This window comes from Malus sylvestris, chromosome 13 (assembly GCF_916048215.2).
Source record: "Malus sylvestris chromosome 13, drMalSylv7.2, whole genome shotgun sequence".
NCBI classification, from domain to species: domain Eukaryota; kingdom Viridiplantae; phylum Streptophyta; class Magnoliopsida; order Rosales; family Rosaceae; genus Malus; species Malus sylvestris.
Genome location: NC_062272.1, coordinates 17,943,224 through 17,960,239, shown reverse-complemented (window position 1 = coordinate 17,960,239; position 17,016 = coordinate 17,943,224). Strand labels below are relative to the sequence as shown.

The 17,016-nt window shown below is 38.5% G+C and overlaps 1 protein-coding gene across 1 annotated transcript; it reads right to left on the bottom strand.

Annotated features, from left to right (window-relative positions):
• Positions 1-1,010: 1,010 nt before the first annotated feature.
• Positions 1,011-6,341, bottom strand: LOC126596051 (CRM-domain containing factor CFM3A, chloroplastic/mitochondrial-like). Its single transcript, XM_050262514.1, has 9 exons — positions 5,286-6,341; positions 4,312-4,807; positions 4,112-4,242; positions 2,826-3,176; positions 2,527-2,683; positions 2,155-2,447; positions 1,874-1,933; positions 1,665-1,757; positions 1,011-1,575 (listed from the first exon to the last, which is right to left on the bottom strand). Exons 1-9 carry the CDS (start codon positions 6,165-6,167, stop codon positions 1,354-1,356), a joined length of 2,685 nt encoding a protein of 894 aa, XP_050118471.1. The 5' UTR covers positions 6,168-6,341; the 3' UTR covers positions 1,011-1,353.
• Between the last annotated feature and the right edge of the window lie 10,675 nt (positions 6,342-17,016).

Below are 17,016 nucleotides of genomic sequence, written 5' to 3'. Positions count from 1 at the left end.
GCATCCGGGTGCTGATGGAGATACAGCGACCCTTGCTCACTTATCACTGTGCTCGGGCCACACAGCGCGCCACTTACGGGTGACGCCCTAGCTTTAGCGTGATTTTGTTCTGGATTCATTTTCATAAGGATTCGACGTGATCATGGAGTGCCGGCTGTCGACTACCTGACGCCCTCCCCCTCCTCCTTTATCCGGGCTTGGGACCGGCCATGTAAGACATAGGCGGAGTTATGTAAAGTATGAAAGTGAAATATTTTAAAGATGTTGGTATGAGATTGTAATAGACCTCAAATCTGAGGGACTACTATGTAATTTACCCAATTAATTTTTGTTCATCAATGGATTAGACTCATAATAATCAGGAATTTCTAGTAGTCAAGTGAAATTGATAAAGACTATAACTAATGTGATGAGTTGATTAGTTCTGGAATTTGTATAATCTGAATGATGAAGACCATGTTTGATATTTCCTGCATGCAATAACTCAAAAGTTTCTTTTGCTAAATACATGTCTAATCACATTGATATACACAATCGCTTGTAACTCAGTTAGTTAAAAAATATTCATTTTTGCACTCAAGTTTTCGTGTTTGAATTTCCTTTCCCAATATCACTTCTTTATAAATAATAGCAAACCTTATTTAATGACCCATATCGAAAAAATAAGGTAGTTACCGACATAGATTTGAAAATGGATACATCCCAATCTATATGAAACCAAATAATAATTATGAGCTCGTTTGAAAGTACTTTTAAAACGACTGAAATTGCTTTTAGTGAAATTTATTTTGAGTTCTAAAAGCAGTTTAAGTGTCATTCGAAAAAAGCACTAGATATGTACTTATTGTAGGAAGCACTTAAAGTGCTTTTCCAGGATCCATTAGACCATTACTAAATTGTATCAAAAATATTTTTACAAAAAACACTACCAGAAATTTTAAAAGTCCTTTCAAACGAGCCCTGTATCACCATCAAATGCTGAAATTTTGTAAAGTTGTGACCAGAATAGGTGATGAAATATCCACTGTGACTTAATAATCGTATTCATTTTACATAGAAGGCTTCTCCAGCAAAACTGTGAACAAGTATGGGGCCCGAAAACATCAATATGCCCTGAAAACCAGCTGTATCTAACTCCTCCCACAATTTAAGACGACTTATTCCGCTGTACGAGTTATTTCTAGTCCAAGAATTAAAAGACATGGGAGATCGTGACAGAAACTTGCGTACCAAAAAACTACCGTAGAGTTACATGGATGCCGGCCTGCCCAAATTATCTGTACATGTGACGAGCAACCATCGTGACTATTTCTGAATGCCGTTGTACCATTGGTCTATGTTCAGCTGATTCCATCATTGTAGGGAGTTATCTTCTTCATCTTGGTAATCATCGTCTAGTGAGCCCTCGGGCCTTGCATGCACATATTGTTGAGGAACTTCCAATTCTGTTTGAGAAGCCTGATTCTGGATATGATAAGGAAAATTCGTTTCCAGGTGAGGATCATGAGTTGAGTAATTGCCTTCATCTTCACCATTATCTTCTGCGCTGTACGTTTCAAGATAAACATCTTCTTCCTTCAAAGAATAACAAAAGGATTAAGATGTCAGAACTGCTGGTTTAACTAACAAAGAGAGTAAACAGAGAAGATCAAGCAAATAATAACCTCGGAATCATCGTCATCATCAGTAGGATAAGAAGAATCTAATTTGTTGTACAATACTTCATCTCCACGCTCTTTCACAACATCCATTTGTTCCTATCAATGTGAAAGCCACTTAGAACGAAAAAGGAAAAAAAGAAAAGATATTTATAGATTTTGCGTGCCAAGTGAAATAGTTAGATGTAGCAATAACTAAAGCGTTAGGGGCATACTATTTCGGATCGAAGTGTGTCCACCTTACTCTGCACCACTGAAATATGTTTTAGAAGAGCCTGTTCAACAGAGAAAAAACATAAGTTAGGAACATTATTGTTCGCAAAATTAAACAAGTTTGGTATGTTATGATGGGGAAAGATGAAAGGGGATAAACAGATCAGACTGCTAAAACCAAGCATTGAATACTCATTGGCAACCTTTATAAAGCTATGGTCATATTAACTAACTGATAAAACCAGGATGGCTGAACAATTAGCATTCAAATTTAGAGTGATACCTCCTGTCGTTGGATCTCAATAGAGCGCGCCAACGCTTTCCTTTTTGTCAAGAGATTCTTTGGCCTCAATGTAGAAGGTCGGTGATAGTCCTTTCCCCGGTACACAATTATAGCAAACTTTTTGGAAACTTTGTCCACTGAAACTAAGACACCACCGCTCTCAGCTTCAAGTGCCAATGCAATTTTTTTCACCTGCTCAAAACTTTTAGCATTCACCATTATCTTGACCAATTCCCGGTATTTCCAGTGCAAATGCATATTCTCCACTGTACCATCAAACACTCCACGTCTACCTGAGTAAGTCAACTTTCCATAAGTAGATCAAAATAAAATCGCAGACAAGATAAATAGGTAAATGGAGAATTGTTATACCAAGAAGTAAGAAAGCCTTCATCCGTAAACCAAGCTTACGAAACATAAACCTCTCTTCATCAGTAATGCTGTCTGGGTCAGCTTGTAGCGTAGATGGTTTCAAACACTCCTCTACCTTAGATAAGGCTTGTTCAGCTTTCATTAACTTTCTTTCAGCCTGACAGGCAAAAATTTGAAAGGTTCAACCGAAGGGAAATTCTAGCACTGGAAGGGCATGATATCAAAATAAGTATTCAAACTTTAGCCTGAAACTACAAGATGTTTCTTATATTAGCAATCCAAAGTTTCTGGAAACTTACAAAGGCAAGCTTTCGTTCAAGCTTTCTGACAAGATTGGCATGCCTTAATATGTCTGCTTCTTGCATCACTTTTTTCTTATGATGATTATCCATCATCTTTCCCCACTTAGCATCTGCATCCAAAGTCTCTGCAAGTGTACCAGCTGTACCAAAGTGTTGAGCTTGTTCAACATTTGGTATAACCATAGCTGACGCTCTCAACCTTGCCTGCTCCTCTTCATCTTGAAGGGATTTCGCCAATCTCTCCCTTTCCAGTAACGCTTCAGTGACTTCTGGAGACAAAAAATTCTTCCCCCTATAGAAGACCAAGAAGTCCTTGTTTCGAGATAGCAGCACACCCCCAGTCAATCTCTGCAGCAAATAAATACGATTTAATTGTAATTATAAACTCATTAGCTAACATGAACTCAGATGTTAAAATATGAATGATGAAGAATATTATTACTAGTTGTGTAAAAAATAATATGTGAAGTCATATTTTACCCTTTAATATTCCATGTTATCAAGCCATGCCTGTTATATTCAGTAATATTTTAACCTCTAATATGAACTCAATCACACTGCTTTGCTCTGTAATCTCATCGTAAAACCATAAACTATCTACAGAAATGCCATCCAGATTCCAAATCATCAAGATTTACAATCTAGACAAAATGTTGAACACCAAAAGAAAGAATTTAGAAGAACAAGGAAAACTACTTTCTTTGGTGCATTTATAAAGAATTTCTCAAGGAAACAGGACATAGAATTGTAGGTTTATGCTTAAGAATTTATCTGGTTAATTCCTACAAAATAGACACTGAAAAGAACATTGACTTCACAACAGTCAGAATGATATTTATGGAAGGAAAGAACACAGCAACATAGCATTTCACTTAGTAAGCACTTTGCCAAAGAAATTTAGACTCGATTATTAAAAATGTACTACATGGACATCACCAATGAACTACTCAAACACTATAAAGCTACTACTAAAAGACTACAATTGCACTAAAAAGAAATAAGGAACTTTCAAATGAGACCTTCTCTCAAATGCATTACATCTATCAATGCATGTTGTCAAGAATATCGTATTCCAGTTCCCTTTTGCCTACTAAATTTTCACATGATAGATACTGATGGCTAGACTTAATAACTAAACTTGTAAGAAATTATTTAACCACTGATTAGAAACTCAGCATACCAATTTTGAGTTTAGTGGTTGACGGCAATGAAAGTGTGTGGCAAGGTGCAGCTTGACAAATAATTACAACCTGATGAGACATAAATTGACCGGGTTCTATTACCTTGATGTCTTCAGCCATTCGCTCACTAGTAGTCAGCTGAACACCACGTTTCAGTGCAATCTTTGCTATCAAACTTCGTTCCCATAATTTAGCCATGGCCACTGCCAGACCCTGGAGCTGTCTGCTTCGACCTATGCACAAAATTTAAACATTACAAATCATCATCGTGTCGCTTATGTGCAACACATGAAATTGCATACCTAAAGCAAAATGTGGTGGAAGAACCCTAGCCAGTCTTCTCAAAGATGTTGCCTCCTGTAAACCAAGGGAAGATCGGACACCATACGGAAGTACTCTGAAGGGTTGTTCATAACCAGGAACTAACCCTGGAAGCATATCTGCATCTACAGGTAATGGATCACATCCAGGCCAATCTTTGAATCTAGGACCTAAACTATCTAAAAGTTTGTCTACTTCATCTTCATACTTCACTTCTGGCAATTGGTCTGTGTCTTTCTTCTCCAGGGAAGTACTCTCCGGCTTTTCTTGGGGTGTATTTACATTACCATAAGAAGCAAGCTCAACAAAGTCTCCCAAAGATTTATCAGCAACGTTCGGAAAAGATGTAGAAGAAGAAATTTCTTTTTTTTTGTAAATGCGCTTGTTTAGTTGCACTGAAGGAACTTCATAGCTCACACCTCTGTACAAAGAAAGAGAAGTACCAGACCTCCAGACCACCAAACCACCAGTTTTTCGCTGATCATAACAACAAGAAAACAAAACCAAATATGTAAATTGAATGTGAAACAAGAAATTCTTAAACATGCTATTCTAAAAACTTTTACTTTTGATTTCTCCTTTTGTTTTGTTTTTTATTTTATTTTTGTCTTAATCACACGAAAGGTTTAATCCAGACCATTTCAAACGCACTAAGGTACAGGTATAATTTATATATTCATGTTCAGTTTGTAGATCGAAATCGAAGGAAAGTTCTTGAGCTTCTAATTCTAGCTCAATTCTCTGTTAAACTGGAGGCAAACGTCCATTTTCTTCGGGACCTGAAATTATTGCAGAGATACAAAATACATTTTTATGTATAGTTTCTGTGTTTTATCCCTATATGTCCTGTCACTTGATATCATATCAATAATCACCACTGCGTGATGTGTTTAATATAAAGATGAGAAAACAAAGCTGAAACACAAAGTTGTAACGAAAGTAATATGAAACAAACCTCCAATATCTCATGCATTCTCTTCATGTTAAGAGCAGGTGGACCTTCAACTTTCAGCCTCACAATCTCTGAAGTCTTCCATCTCTCGTGGATCATGTCCACCACGGCTTGAGTAACACCCGCACCTCCAATCTTAGTCTTGTGCTTCTTCTGAAATGTCAAATTCCTCAGCCTCCTCAACTCTGATTCCGGAAGAGTCAATTCCGCCACTGAAGTCCTACTCTTCCTCCTCACCGAACCCTGATCTTGCTTCTCTTCCTCTGCCGGCTTTTCCCACGGAAACCTCACCTTACCATCACTTCCAAACACATTCTCTATCCCTAATGGTGATTCCGCCGAGAACCCACCTCGCGAATTTGGCAGCATTCCTTCCTCAACATAAAATATATCCTCCACAGAACCCTTCTCAATCACTCTCTCCCTCGCTTCCCCTTTACCCTCATTACTATCGTCAACGTACCCGAATTTCGTCAATTTCTCCACAATCTTCTGCATTGTACTACCACCGCCATTTCCCGAACCACTCAAATTCCCACTTTCACTACTCTGATAATCCAACACAGCCTGAGGCGGTTTCAGGCGATTACGCTTGTGGGATTCATTCCATTTATCAATCCAACTACTCGTACACAAATTCCTCCTCGGTTTATACTGATAAATGGATCGATTTCTCCCAACAAAATTCGATTTCCTTACTGGGTTTTGGTCAGGAGAGCTGATAATGGAGTGGGTGGCATAGAAAGTGTGCTTATTGAAAGGAGTTGAGGAGCCGTGGCCGTACCTAAAGAACTGGATGTGAGGGCCATTGAATTTCGACAAGGATCTCTGGAACGAGTCGAACAAGTTCGTCGGGTAAAGTTGAAGACTGGGTACGAGAGTCATCGCGGATTGAAGAGACGGAGGTGCATCAATTTTATCAAAGGTTTGGTGAGGTTTTTAGCGGGGGCTCAACCGATGGAACAACCATTACTATAACTTCTTCTTCCTCGTGTATTCTGTGGCTGTGTTACTATTATCCATGGTGGGGGGAGAATATCTAAACGCAACGTTAGGCCATCTTCAACGCTAGAGGGTTAAACTCCAAGATAATATTTTAATAAATAGTATAGGGTTATATTTGCTTTCATAAGATTCGTTTTAGCCATGTGATAAAAAATTATCTCCAACCGAAGATCAAATGGTCATAAGGTAAAATATAATTTATTATTTAAAATGTTGTTTCATGTTACTTAATTTAATTTAATGTTGTATAATGGCTTAGGAAGTTATAGGAAAAAATAGAATTTAAAAAAAAATATATGAAACAAATTTTGTAAAATAGAAGTTATAGGAAAAAAATTGTGTAAAAATATATAATAAATAAAAAATAAAACTGTAAAAAAAAATTCAAAAATAACTGTTAGATGTTGCATTTGAAATTTGGCCTAGAATTCCTGTTAGATATAATCGACATGAATATATTTATATTAAATATATTCATGTCTGTTATATCCGACAGAAAAACTAGAATTTCTGGCCTATCCGATTAGGCCTTTGGCCCTTTTAGAATCCAGAGGCTCACTAACCCTCGGTTGGAGACGGTTTTCGAACTATTTTCGGCCATTTGGCCCTCTGGACCGTTCGGTTGGAGATGACCTTATAAAAGGCATCAAGCGCCAACCGCCGCAGGCCGCAAGCATATGCTAAGACGAGATGTTAAATTACAATTGATAGTTGATGTGATAATTTGAAATCTTATGTTAAATTTTATACTTTTTTTTACACACCCCGACTCGGAATGTGCACTAGGACTCCGAATCGAGATGTGCTAGCCGACACCTAGGAGGTGACGAAGCCATACAGTGTGATAATGTGGAAAAATGTGAATAAATTTAAACCTAAGAGTGCCTAAATACCAAAGTACGCTGGTGAGCGGGAATGAACCCACTTGACACGTGACGTTAGAGTATAAGTAAGTACAGTAGAGTGAATTAAAAATTGTACCCTCAAAAGAATCTTCAATACTAAGAATCGCCACGAACCTTCGATGATAAAAAAGCTCAGCTAATAAAACCTGAAGGGTGAAAACAAGAGGTGAGTGGCCCTAAAAATAACATTTTAATAGAAACCATATAAAACATTATAACCCCTCGCTATAACACATGTATAGTTTCCAGAAAAATCATATCACATATCAATGTGAAATCAAAAGTATATCAATAGTAAATCCATAATTATACCACAACACCGATCAATGTGAAAGTATATCAAAAGTATATCAATGTGAAATCAAAGGCATAAAAATGCATAAGCTGTAACGCTCTACTCTCGAACTATTTATTTTGGGGAATAATTATTGGTAATAAGCCCAACTAGACACTAGTTTAATTAACTATCATTATTTACGTTTCCTTACTTCAAATTCTTGATTCTTCACACATTGATTTATGAACAACAATTAATCACCAAGTCATAAGGTTAACTCTCACATTTTCCACCAATGTCCCTCACATTACTCAATTCCCTAAACAAGACTATTGCCTCAATTATTTAGTCTCACTTCTTGTATGGTTGCATCTAACGTCTCGTTAGACTGCCTACGTACCCTAAACAGGGACCAAGTCATTCGTAGTTCACAATAGTATTTTAAAGCATTCACAATAATTATATGCAATAATTCAATTTATAAATGTTTATGGAATTGTCAATCATATATATATATATATATATATATATATAATACATGATAGAAAGGAAAAGACCCACTCACCTGAGGTCCGTGCTACAACTCCCTAGCACGCATATCGAGACATCACGAACCATCGTCGCTTATGACCAATTATCAAATCACATCTCAGAGTTCTGACCGATAAAATACATAATTTACATAAAAACGTATCCCTAAGATCTGTATCACGGATTTCAGATCCGTTGCTTCCAAAGATCCACATTATACTTCTAGAACAATATCCTAAAGTTTCATTACGATCTAACGGTCGGATCTCCGACAATTGCCAAAACTAAATGGCGGTCAACATTTTAATTTATAAACTTACAAATCCACTTCGGGAAAATCCGTACGTCGGATTTCTTATCTGTAAGTTTCTATGGTCCTCAAATATTATGTATTATAACATATTAAAGTTTGGTGATGATCCAACTGTTGGATCGTCGATTCATATCTTTACCAAGTAACGTACCTTAATGAGTTTAGGTCCAAACGATCAACCTACGATATACAATCGCCAAAATTGAACTCAAGACATCTAATTTAGCCTAAGGATAACATTGACAGTCCCCTGGCCACACGCCGTCGAGAGTGGCGGTCGGTTGCCCCGACTCGCCGAAAAATTCAACTATTTCTAAAAATTCTCAAACTTCATGAAGATCTCAGTGAGTAGAACAACTTTCATACCTGTGACCAAGTCCAATTTGGCTTGGAAAAGCCCCAATTTTGCTAAAACCTGCTTAAAACCCTAGATTTGGTGACTTTGATCCGTCACCTTCGGTGCTCCACCGCCTCCAAGGTTGTTTGGGCTTTGTTCTAGACCTCAAGGGAAGTCAATTGACGGTGGTAATTGTATGGAATTGTTTCAGAAATGGCGGATTGCCACCGTGGGTGCCCTCGAACGTCGGTGCAAAATCACAAAACCTAAGCTTAAAATCCACCAATTAATGGATGAAAAAGGAAGAGGGGAGGTCGTGGGATTGTTTCTAGGTGGTGGTTTGGGTTATTTCACCGGAATTTGGCCGGGAAACCATCGATTTCTATGGTTCCCGTCGGCCGGGTCACACGGGTCAAGGAAGACCAGTTTTTGGTTCTGTCCTTTTCTTCTTCTCTCCTTTCCCTCCTGGTTCTTCTCTCCCATTCGTTACTCTCCCTCTCTCCTCATTTCTGATTAGGCAGTGCCCATCTTCTTTCTTTCTTTTTCCCTTCTCCCCTCTGTTTCTTCTTATCCTTCCTTTTATTTCTTACCCCAAGAAAATCTTAAATAATATAATGGTACTTATGAAATTATATAAAAAAAATAAATGGTAATATCATTACTCCAATCCACTTCTACTTATGCCTACGCGGCTGTATTGTCAAGTACTACAGGAATACGCTAAAAGAATATTTCGTACGTCTCACTATACATTGGTAAAAGAAAGTCAATACCCTTGCCTCTAAGGGCATTTTCGTAAATTCACACTTTTAAAATTTATAAAATCGTAGAATTAGGGACGGGTTGTCACATTGTTAACCGAATTGTCAGATGTTATTTTATTATTTAAATATAGTTGTTGTTGATGCACAAAACCGGAAAGGTCTTGGAACAACGTAAATTCGACTGTGAATCTGCAAGAAAGTAAAGAACACAAGATGTATCATGGTTCACCCCAATGTTTGAGCTACGTCCACACTGATGTTGATATTGTTTCACTCTAAATGGTGAATATACAAGAAGGCTAGAGGCAGTGTACTCTCTAGCCTATTTTCTCTCTTCCCATGGCCTAAACATTTTGACCTCAATCTTGGCCTCCTTAATGAGGAGAGTGATGAGTCATTTTATAGAATAAGGGCTCATCACTTATTACATATTTGCCCCTTCATTCATTACATAATTACATTTGAGTCCCCCGAGTATTTATATGAGGTTTAAATACAGAGGCCCTAAGTATGGTATAAACAAGATTACTTGCTCAAAAATTGAAGAGGCACCACCCTCTGAATCTCGAGAGTCAGACTTCCAACAGGATTGCTTGCTTAATAATCGAAGAGGCACATCTCTCTGAATCTCGAGAGCCAGACTCCCAACAAGATTACTTGCTCAAAAATCGAAGAGGCACCGCTCTTCAAATCTCAAGAGCCAGACTCCCAACAGGATTGCTTTCTTAAAAATGGAAGAGGCACAGTTCTCTGAATCTCGAGAGCTAGATCCCCGACAGGATTGCTTGTTCGAAAACCAAAGAGGCACCGCTCTCTGAACTTCGAGAGCTAGATTTCCTTGGATAAAGCTTGTCTGCAATCTTCACACGCAACATCAACTTTCCAGATTACCACAGACCACTTTTTCAAAGTGCTCTGAAAAGGTTAAAACACATGAATCTTGCAGCTCCCACTACATTGCTATGACCGAGAAGGGTAAAGGAACAACGTTACTACTCGCTGTTGGGACAATTCCTATATATGTCGACCTTCATCCTCCACAGCCAGGCAGACCTGCAAATAAAAAAAAAATGCTCAACTTTTCTTCACATCTGATAGGGCACTCTTAGCAGAGTCTCTCAAAATACTCAGCTTCTTTTCCCCTCGATAATACCTCTGCAAACAAGCCACACCAGAGCAAGAGTATCTCATATCATCAAGGTTAAAAGCAAGAGTTTCCCATATCATGCTTTTTCCCTGTCTTTTCCTTTGTCCTGTTTTTACCTGCAAGACAAGGAGAAAGAGAGCAATCAGTCAACACTTGGAATCAAGCTTCCAGTCAGGAACTGACTGCCTAGAACCCCTTGCCTGATTACTTACCTGGCATTGCTCTCGAGTACTCATCTTCAACATCTTATGCTTCCAGAGAAGATACCACATCTGCTTGAGGAACAGATAGGGCAAGTGAGAAGGATACAAGGAAGCATGTGGAGACAAGCGTAACAGAACATGTGCCGATATATCCACCACTTTGTCAACAAAAAAAGTATCTCATATCATCAGGGTCGAACGTACTCTAGATTTGATGGACTTATTTTGATCCTCAAATTCTTGAGTCGGCCTTATACTTTGGAGGAAACCAGAAAACCCTTGATAGGAGCATATTTATGCGACTGAGTTAGCTTGTTCTCATGCATTTATGTTGTTATTTCTTAGTTAATTATGTATTTTAAGCTATTTTCGTGTGTTTGTAGGTCCATAGGCCTTATAAAGCAATAAGATGCATTTTGGTGCATTTTGAAGCAGTTTTGGGCTTGAAATGAATAGCACATGCATAGAGCAAGGTGAATGGACGAAATTGAAGACTAAAGAAGCTAGGAATGTGTTAAAGAGAAAGAAAAATTAATGTAAAAAGGACAAAGAGCTCAGCCACAAAGGGGTGTCACTCCACCATTCACCTTTCTATCATTGTCGTGCACCACTATTGCACTCCCTTTGGATTCCTATGCCGTGCATCATCATCCACGTTCCCTCCATTGACTCATTTGGTGCATCATTCCACTTCTTTTCCTTTGTCTACCATGTGCATAATATCCTTTCACCTCCTTGCACTTATTGATTCACCACTTACTCACCTTTCCACCCATGCCATGCATAACCACCCTTGTCCCCTTCATTATTTCAGATTTCATGCATCATTACATTGAATTATTGCACTCAATTGCTACACCATTCCTTGTTCCCTCCATCATTTAAGATTTCATGCATCATTACATTAAATCATTACACTCAATTGCTACACCACTCCATGTTCCCCTCCATTGCCATGCACTTCCTCTATAAAAGGAAGTCTGTAACATAAATTTCGTGGAGTTTTCGCTTGATCATTCATCCCCATTTCAATACAACATTCACCCAAACACATTCATTCATCTTCACATCCATTCCTCCATACAAACAAACCTTCAAACACTCACCAACACCTTGTGTCGTAGCAAAGGAAGGGAAGGAAAGGAAAGTGCTTGGACGTGCTTGCTGTCCAACTTGGATCGTTAGAGCATTTAGGTGTTTTCTTTCTTTTGTTTCTAATGTTTAAATTCATTTCGTTTCGTTTTGTTGTAAATATGAGTGGCTAAACCCCTCTTGGCTATGGGTGATTTCAAAGCCATGATTATGTGTGCAATATAATTTGATAAATTCCAGTTATGAACTCTTGAATCGTGAATGCAATTGGCTTAACTATTTGATTGATAACTTATTTGTATTTGTTGATTAAGGGTCGACACTTAATTGGCATGCATAAATCCGATGCTAGAATATAAGAAAGTTTCACATAATCGTTACAAACTTATATTCATAAGTAGTGGAGGTCGCTTATAAACGATCGCGTTAAGTTTAATTCTAGCATGAGTGACATGATGTCATAGTTGCAAGTGCTTTGTCAATGCTTATGATTTTCATTAAACGTAATGATCTTTGATTGTATCTCTATTATGATGTCATGTAGGGAACTTTTGAAGAATGTTTTGGGTTGTCGAATGATGTCATCCAATCCAATAAAACAAGGAAAATCTGAGAGTTAACTAGTGATGTCACGGTTAATTTGGTGCATTGTCGTTCATAATTCAATGAAGTAGTAACTGAAAATCAAGTTATTTGCATACATGTCATGTGTGGAGAAAAAGTCTCTAGCTATCGCATCCATAATCTTATTTCTCAAATTTGTTTTACAATCTGTCTAGTTTTTCATACTTGTTTGTTTGTTTCAACTTCATCCAAATCAAAACTCCCCTTTTAGTTTCTTGTTTCAAAGTGTTTCAAATCTGTTTTAGTAGTCAATTTTCGTCCAAAGTCATTCCTAGTGTCTAGTTTAAGTTTATTTGGTTTCTTTAAGCTGTTTTGAGTATTTTAAGTTTGCTTTGAGTCTTGTGAGTCTTGTTAAGTGTTTTTAAGTTTAGTTTTATGTTTTTGAGTTAGTTTAGAGGTTATTAGCAAGCCCTCCTAATCCCCGGTCCAGAACGATCCCTACTTATACTTGTACTACAATTGTCAAAAGAGGGTTAAATTTGTGTGTTAAGATCATTTTCGCATCAAGTTTTTGGCGCCGTTGCCGGGGATTAGCAACTTTGTTAATCCTTTGTTATTTCTTTTTGTTTATTTTCGTGTCTTTTTTTTTTAGTTACTGATTTTGTTTCTGTTTGTGTTTTTTTTTTTTTTTTTTTGTTTTACTTTTGATATTTGATTTAGTTATTTTTCCTTAATTTCAGGTACTACAGAAGTAAGACATGGATTTTGCTACCATTCAAGCTCAATTGGCGGAACTTACTTCTCAATTGTCACAATATGCCGAAAGGACCACAATGCAAAGTGTCCCTACATGTGGTGTGTCCTATGGGCAAGGATATCCAACTCAGCAATATTCTCAATTCGCTGCGAATGAAGATGCTTGGGGTTATCAAGGTCATAGCCAATCATGGGACAACATGTTTTCCAACACTTACAATTCGAATTGGAGAGATTATTCATATTACATAGAACCTCAACAATTCCAACAAGATGTATATTGGCAGCAAGAAAAGGAGTTCCATTCAAGACCTATGCAACCATCACAACCTCATATACAATATGCTCAATCACACTCAGGTTCGTCAATAGATTATGATCGAATTTTTTATGAAATAAATTCTTTGGTGCAGGGCTCACAAAATCAAACCAAGGAGGCTCAACAAGATGGATATTGGCAGCAGTCTGAGGAGTTTTATTTAACACCTATGCAGCCACCACAGCTTCCCCTACAACAAATCCAATCAAATTCAAGTATGTCCACGGATAGTGATCAATTTTTCAATTACTAACCTCTTTGGTGCAAGGGCAGCAAAATCAAAATGAAACAATGCTCAATCAAGCTAAGGAGATGAGCGAATTGAAAAATCAACTTGGAGAGATTATGGAGTTCATGGCACAAATTCAAGAGCAAAGTGAACTCTCCAACTCAACTATTGAAAATTTGAAGGAAGATTTTGAAATCCATGATGCTATCACTTTGGGAAGTGCTATGGAGGTTAGAGGTGAACCCAAGACATCTAAACCAAGACAAAACATGGTTGAACAACTAATGCTCAAAGAAGAGGAGAATAACAAGGCCATGGCAAGGGAAGAACCACCCTTGCTGCAGCCTCATATGCCCTCTATGCCGTCCACTACAACCAAGGTAAGCCTAAATTCAATTCGTCTTGACCCCGTTTCACCAAATGTCCTTATTCCTTGCAGGATCAAGCAATCCAAGGAAGAAGAGGGTGAGAAAGGCATCTTCGAAACCTTTCCAAAGAATCAAGAGCAAGAAGTGGATGGGGAATGTCTAGAATTCATCAAAGAAGATACACTTGAGACGAAAAATTCCAAAAAAGTTGGATTTTATGACACGGGACAAGTCATAACTCTCAAAACACCAAATCTGGCCAAGTCCTATATCCCTGCAACCTTCAAAGATATGGTGTTCGAAATTGAGTTTGTGTCGGAGCAAGCAAGTAAGCCATCTTTTCCAACTTTGATTTTATTTTATACAAACTTGCTGATTTTGATGATTCAGACACCTACACTAGAATTTAAACCATTGCCAGATCACGTCAAGTATCACCTTCCATTTAAGGATCAATTCCATGTTATAGGCCCTATCCAAGCTTAGAAGGAAGTTTCGTCCGGCTGGAAGACGTTAAAGCAAGCGCTTCTTGGAAGGCAACCCATGTATTCAAAAAAATGAAGATCTTTGAATCGCTCCACAATCAGTTTTGCGTTTCTAAAAACCTTCCATTTTCTGCATTTTTATTTTGCCATGATTGTCATTTTTATTTGTTACTTGTTTAATTGTTTTTGGTGTGGGTTTATTTTTGAAACATTGATAGATATGCAAGGTATTTTTACATTAAAATTCGTTGAAAATGAACAAAAGGCAGAAAAATACAAGAGGGAGCCTTCACAAAGGCTGCTTAGGAGAAGTCTCTGTAGTCGGCGGAGTCTCAGCAGTAGGCGGAGCCACAGAAGAATGAGGTATCGAAGGTTGATCATTTGGAGCTTCACTACGCGGTACAGCCCCAAAAGACGAAGGCAAATGTTGTTGGAACAAACCCACAAACCTCTGATGATCAAGTAAAATCTGACCATCAGATTCCTGCATCTGGTCAATCTTCCTCTTCATGTTTGTAGCATAGTTGTGTGCAAGCCTGTGCAACTGTTTATTCTCATGCTTGAGCCCTCTAATCTCTTGTTTGAGACTCATCACTTCAGCCCCAATGATTCAATTTGACGGGTTCGAGCAAATAGATGTTGGGCCATATTAGACACAGAACCTGCACACTGCACACTGAGAGCCAGAGAATCCTTAACAGCCAACTCATCAGACCGTTTGGAAAGTAGTCTGTTATCTTTGGGAGTGACAAGGTTCCGGGCCACCACTGCAACGGTCATATCATTCTTCATCACCGAATCCCCAACGGTAAGAGGACCAGTAAGGGATATGAAGGATGGGCGCCGTATGTTGTCTGGATAATGCATGGTTGCCTCTTCACCAAGGTTCAAGTCAAAACGACGGTCAGAGGGACCAGACATTTTCAAAGGTGTTGAAGAAATAAGAGGTCAGACAAGTCAAAATCGTAGAAGTGCAAGAAGGGAGTTTCTACAGGCAGAAATTCAAGTGTGCTTTGAAATGTACTACGCACCTCTATAAAAACCAGCACTCGACGAGATTTCAGAGATCGAAGAGGCGAGCTCAGAAATCGAAAAGGCCAATTCAAAAATCGAAGAGGCGCTAGCTTTCTCAAAAGCTGGGCTTGCTCAGAAACCACGGGCCAATCTTCTTTTCCAGATTTTTCCGTACTTGTCACATGCAACCTGTGCACTCGACGGAGCTCAGAACTCGAAGAGGCATCTGCTTTTCCGGACGTGTCAGCATCTGTCACATGCACACTCAGCTTTGCAAAAATCACGAGTAGTTTGTCGAAGCACCGATTCCAGATATCGAAGAGGCACTTGCTTCTCCAGACGTGTCAGCGCCTGTCACATGCACACTCAGCTTTGTGGAAATCACGGGCAATTTGTCGAAGCGCTGATTCCAGATATCGAAGAGGCACTTGCTTTTCCAGACGTGTTAGCGCCTGTCATATGCACACTCAGCCTTGCGGAAATTACGGGAAATTTGTCTAAGATTTCTTGTGAAGTAGAAGGCACGTGAAGTTTATTGTTAAATCATCCAACAGTTTCCGACAAGAGTGAAAGAATAGTATCGGTTATTAATTCCTATAAATGTCAACCTTCACCCTCCATTGCAAGGCAGACATACATAACCTTTCTTCATCTCTGAGAATGCCTTCCCAACGAAGCCTCTCGAGTCACTAGTGTTCCTTATTCCTTTGGGTACCTCTGCAAACAACTCATCCAAAGCAAAAGTATTTCATATCATGAAGGTTGAAAGTAAGAGTATCTCATATCATGTTTTCTCCCTATCCTTCTCCTTGTCGTTGTTTTCATCTGCGAGACAATGAGAAAGAGAGCAATCAGCCAGCACTTGGTATCAATCTTCCGATCTGGAACCGACTACCTGGAACCCCTTCCTGATTGCTTACCTAGCCTTGCTCTCGAGTACTCATCTTCAACATCTTATGCTTCCTCTTCGTCTGGGGAACAGATAAGGGAAGTGAAAATGATACCTCGAAGCATGTGGAGACAATGTGCTAATTCATCCTCAGCTAGGGACAAGGAGAAAGAAAGGAAATTGTGGGCACTTGGAAAGATTGAAAAAAGAAACAGACCATCACCTCTACCTCATGTCTGCCTGCCGTGCAGAAGAAACAAGCAGAGAAGAATGCAGATTGCACAATCAAATCAACCCAGCAGAAGGAGTCTGATTTGAAACCAAGGAACTCTGATATTCCTCGCTCAGAATTCCAAACTAGTTCGAGATCAAAGCTATGGAAAGTCAACAAGATCATCTATCTCCAAAACCAGATTTGCATTCTTAAACTCTACTATGTCTGGTTTTTACTTTGCTATACTTGTCATGTTTATTCTTTGTTTGTTTGTTTGCTTGTTTTTGTATGAGTTTATGCTTGAAACATTGAGGACAATGTT

Bases quoted from the DNA above. Each gene is read 5' to 3' on its own strand.
- LOC126596051 (XM_050262514.1), bottom strand. From the start codon at position 6,167: ATGACTCTCGTACCCAGTCTTCAACTTTACCCGACGAACTTGTTCGAC. The intron at 2,448-2,526 runs GTATAACAATTC...TGACTTACTCAG, and splicing joins GAAGGCTTTCTTACTTCTTG to GTAGACGTGGAGTGTTTGAT. The intron at 1,934-2,154 runs GTATCACTCTAA...TCTGTTGAACAG, and splicing joins TTGAGATCCAACGACAGGAG to GCTCTTCTAAAACATATTTC.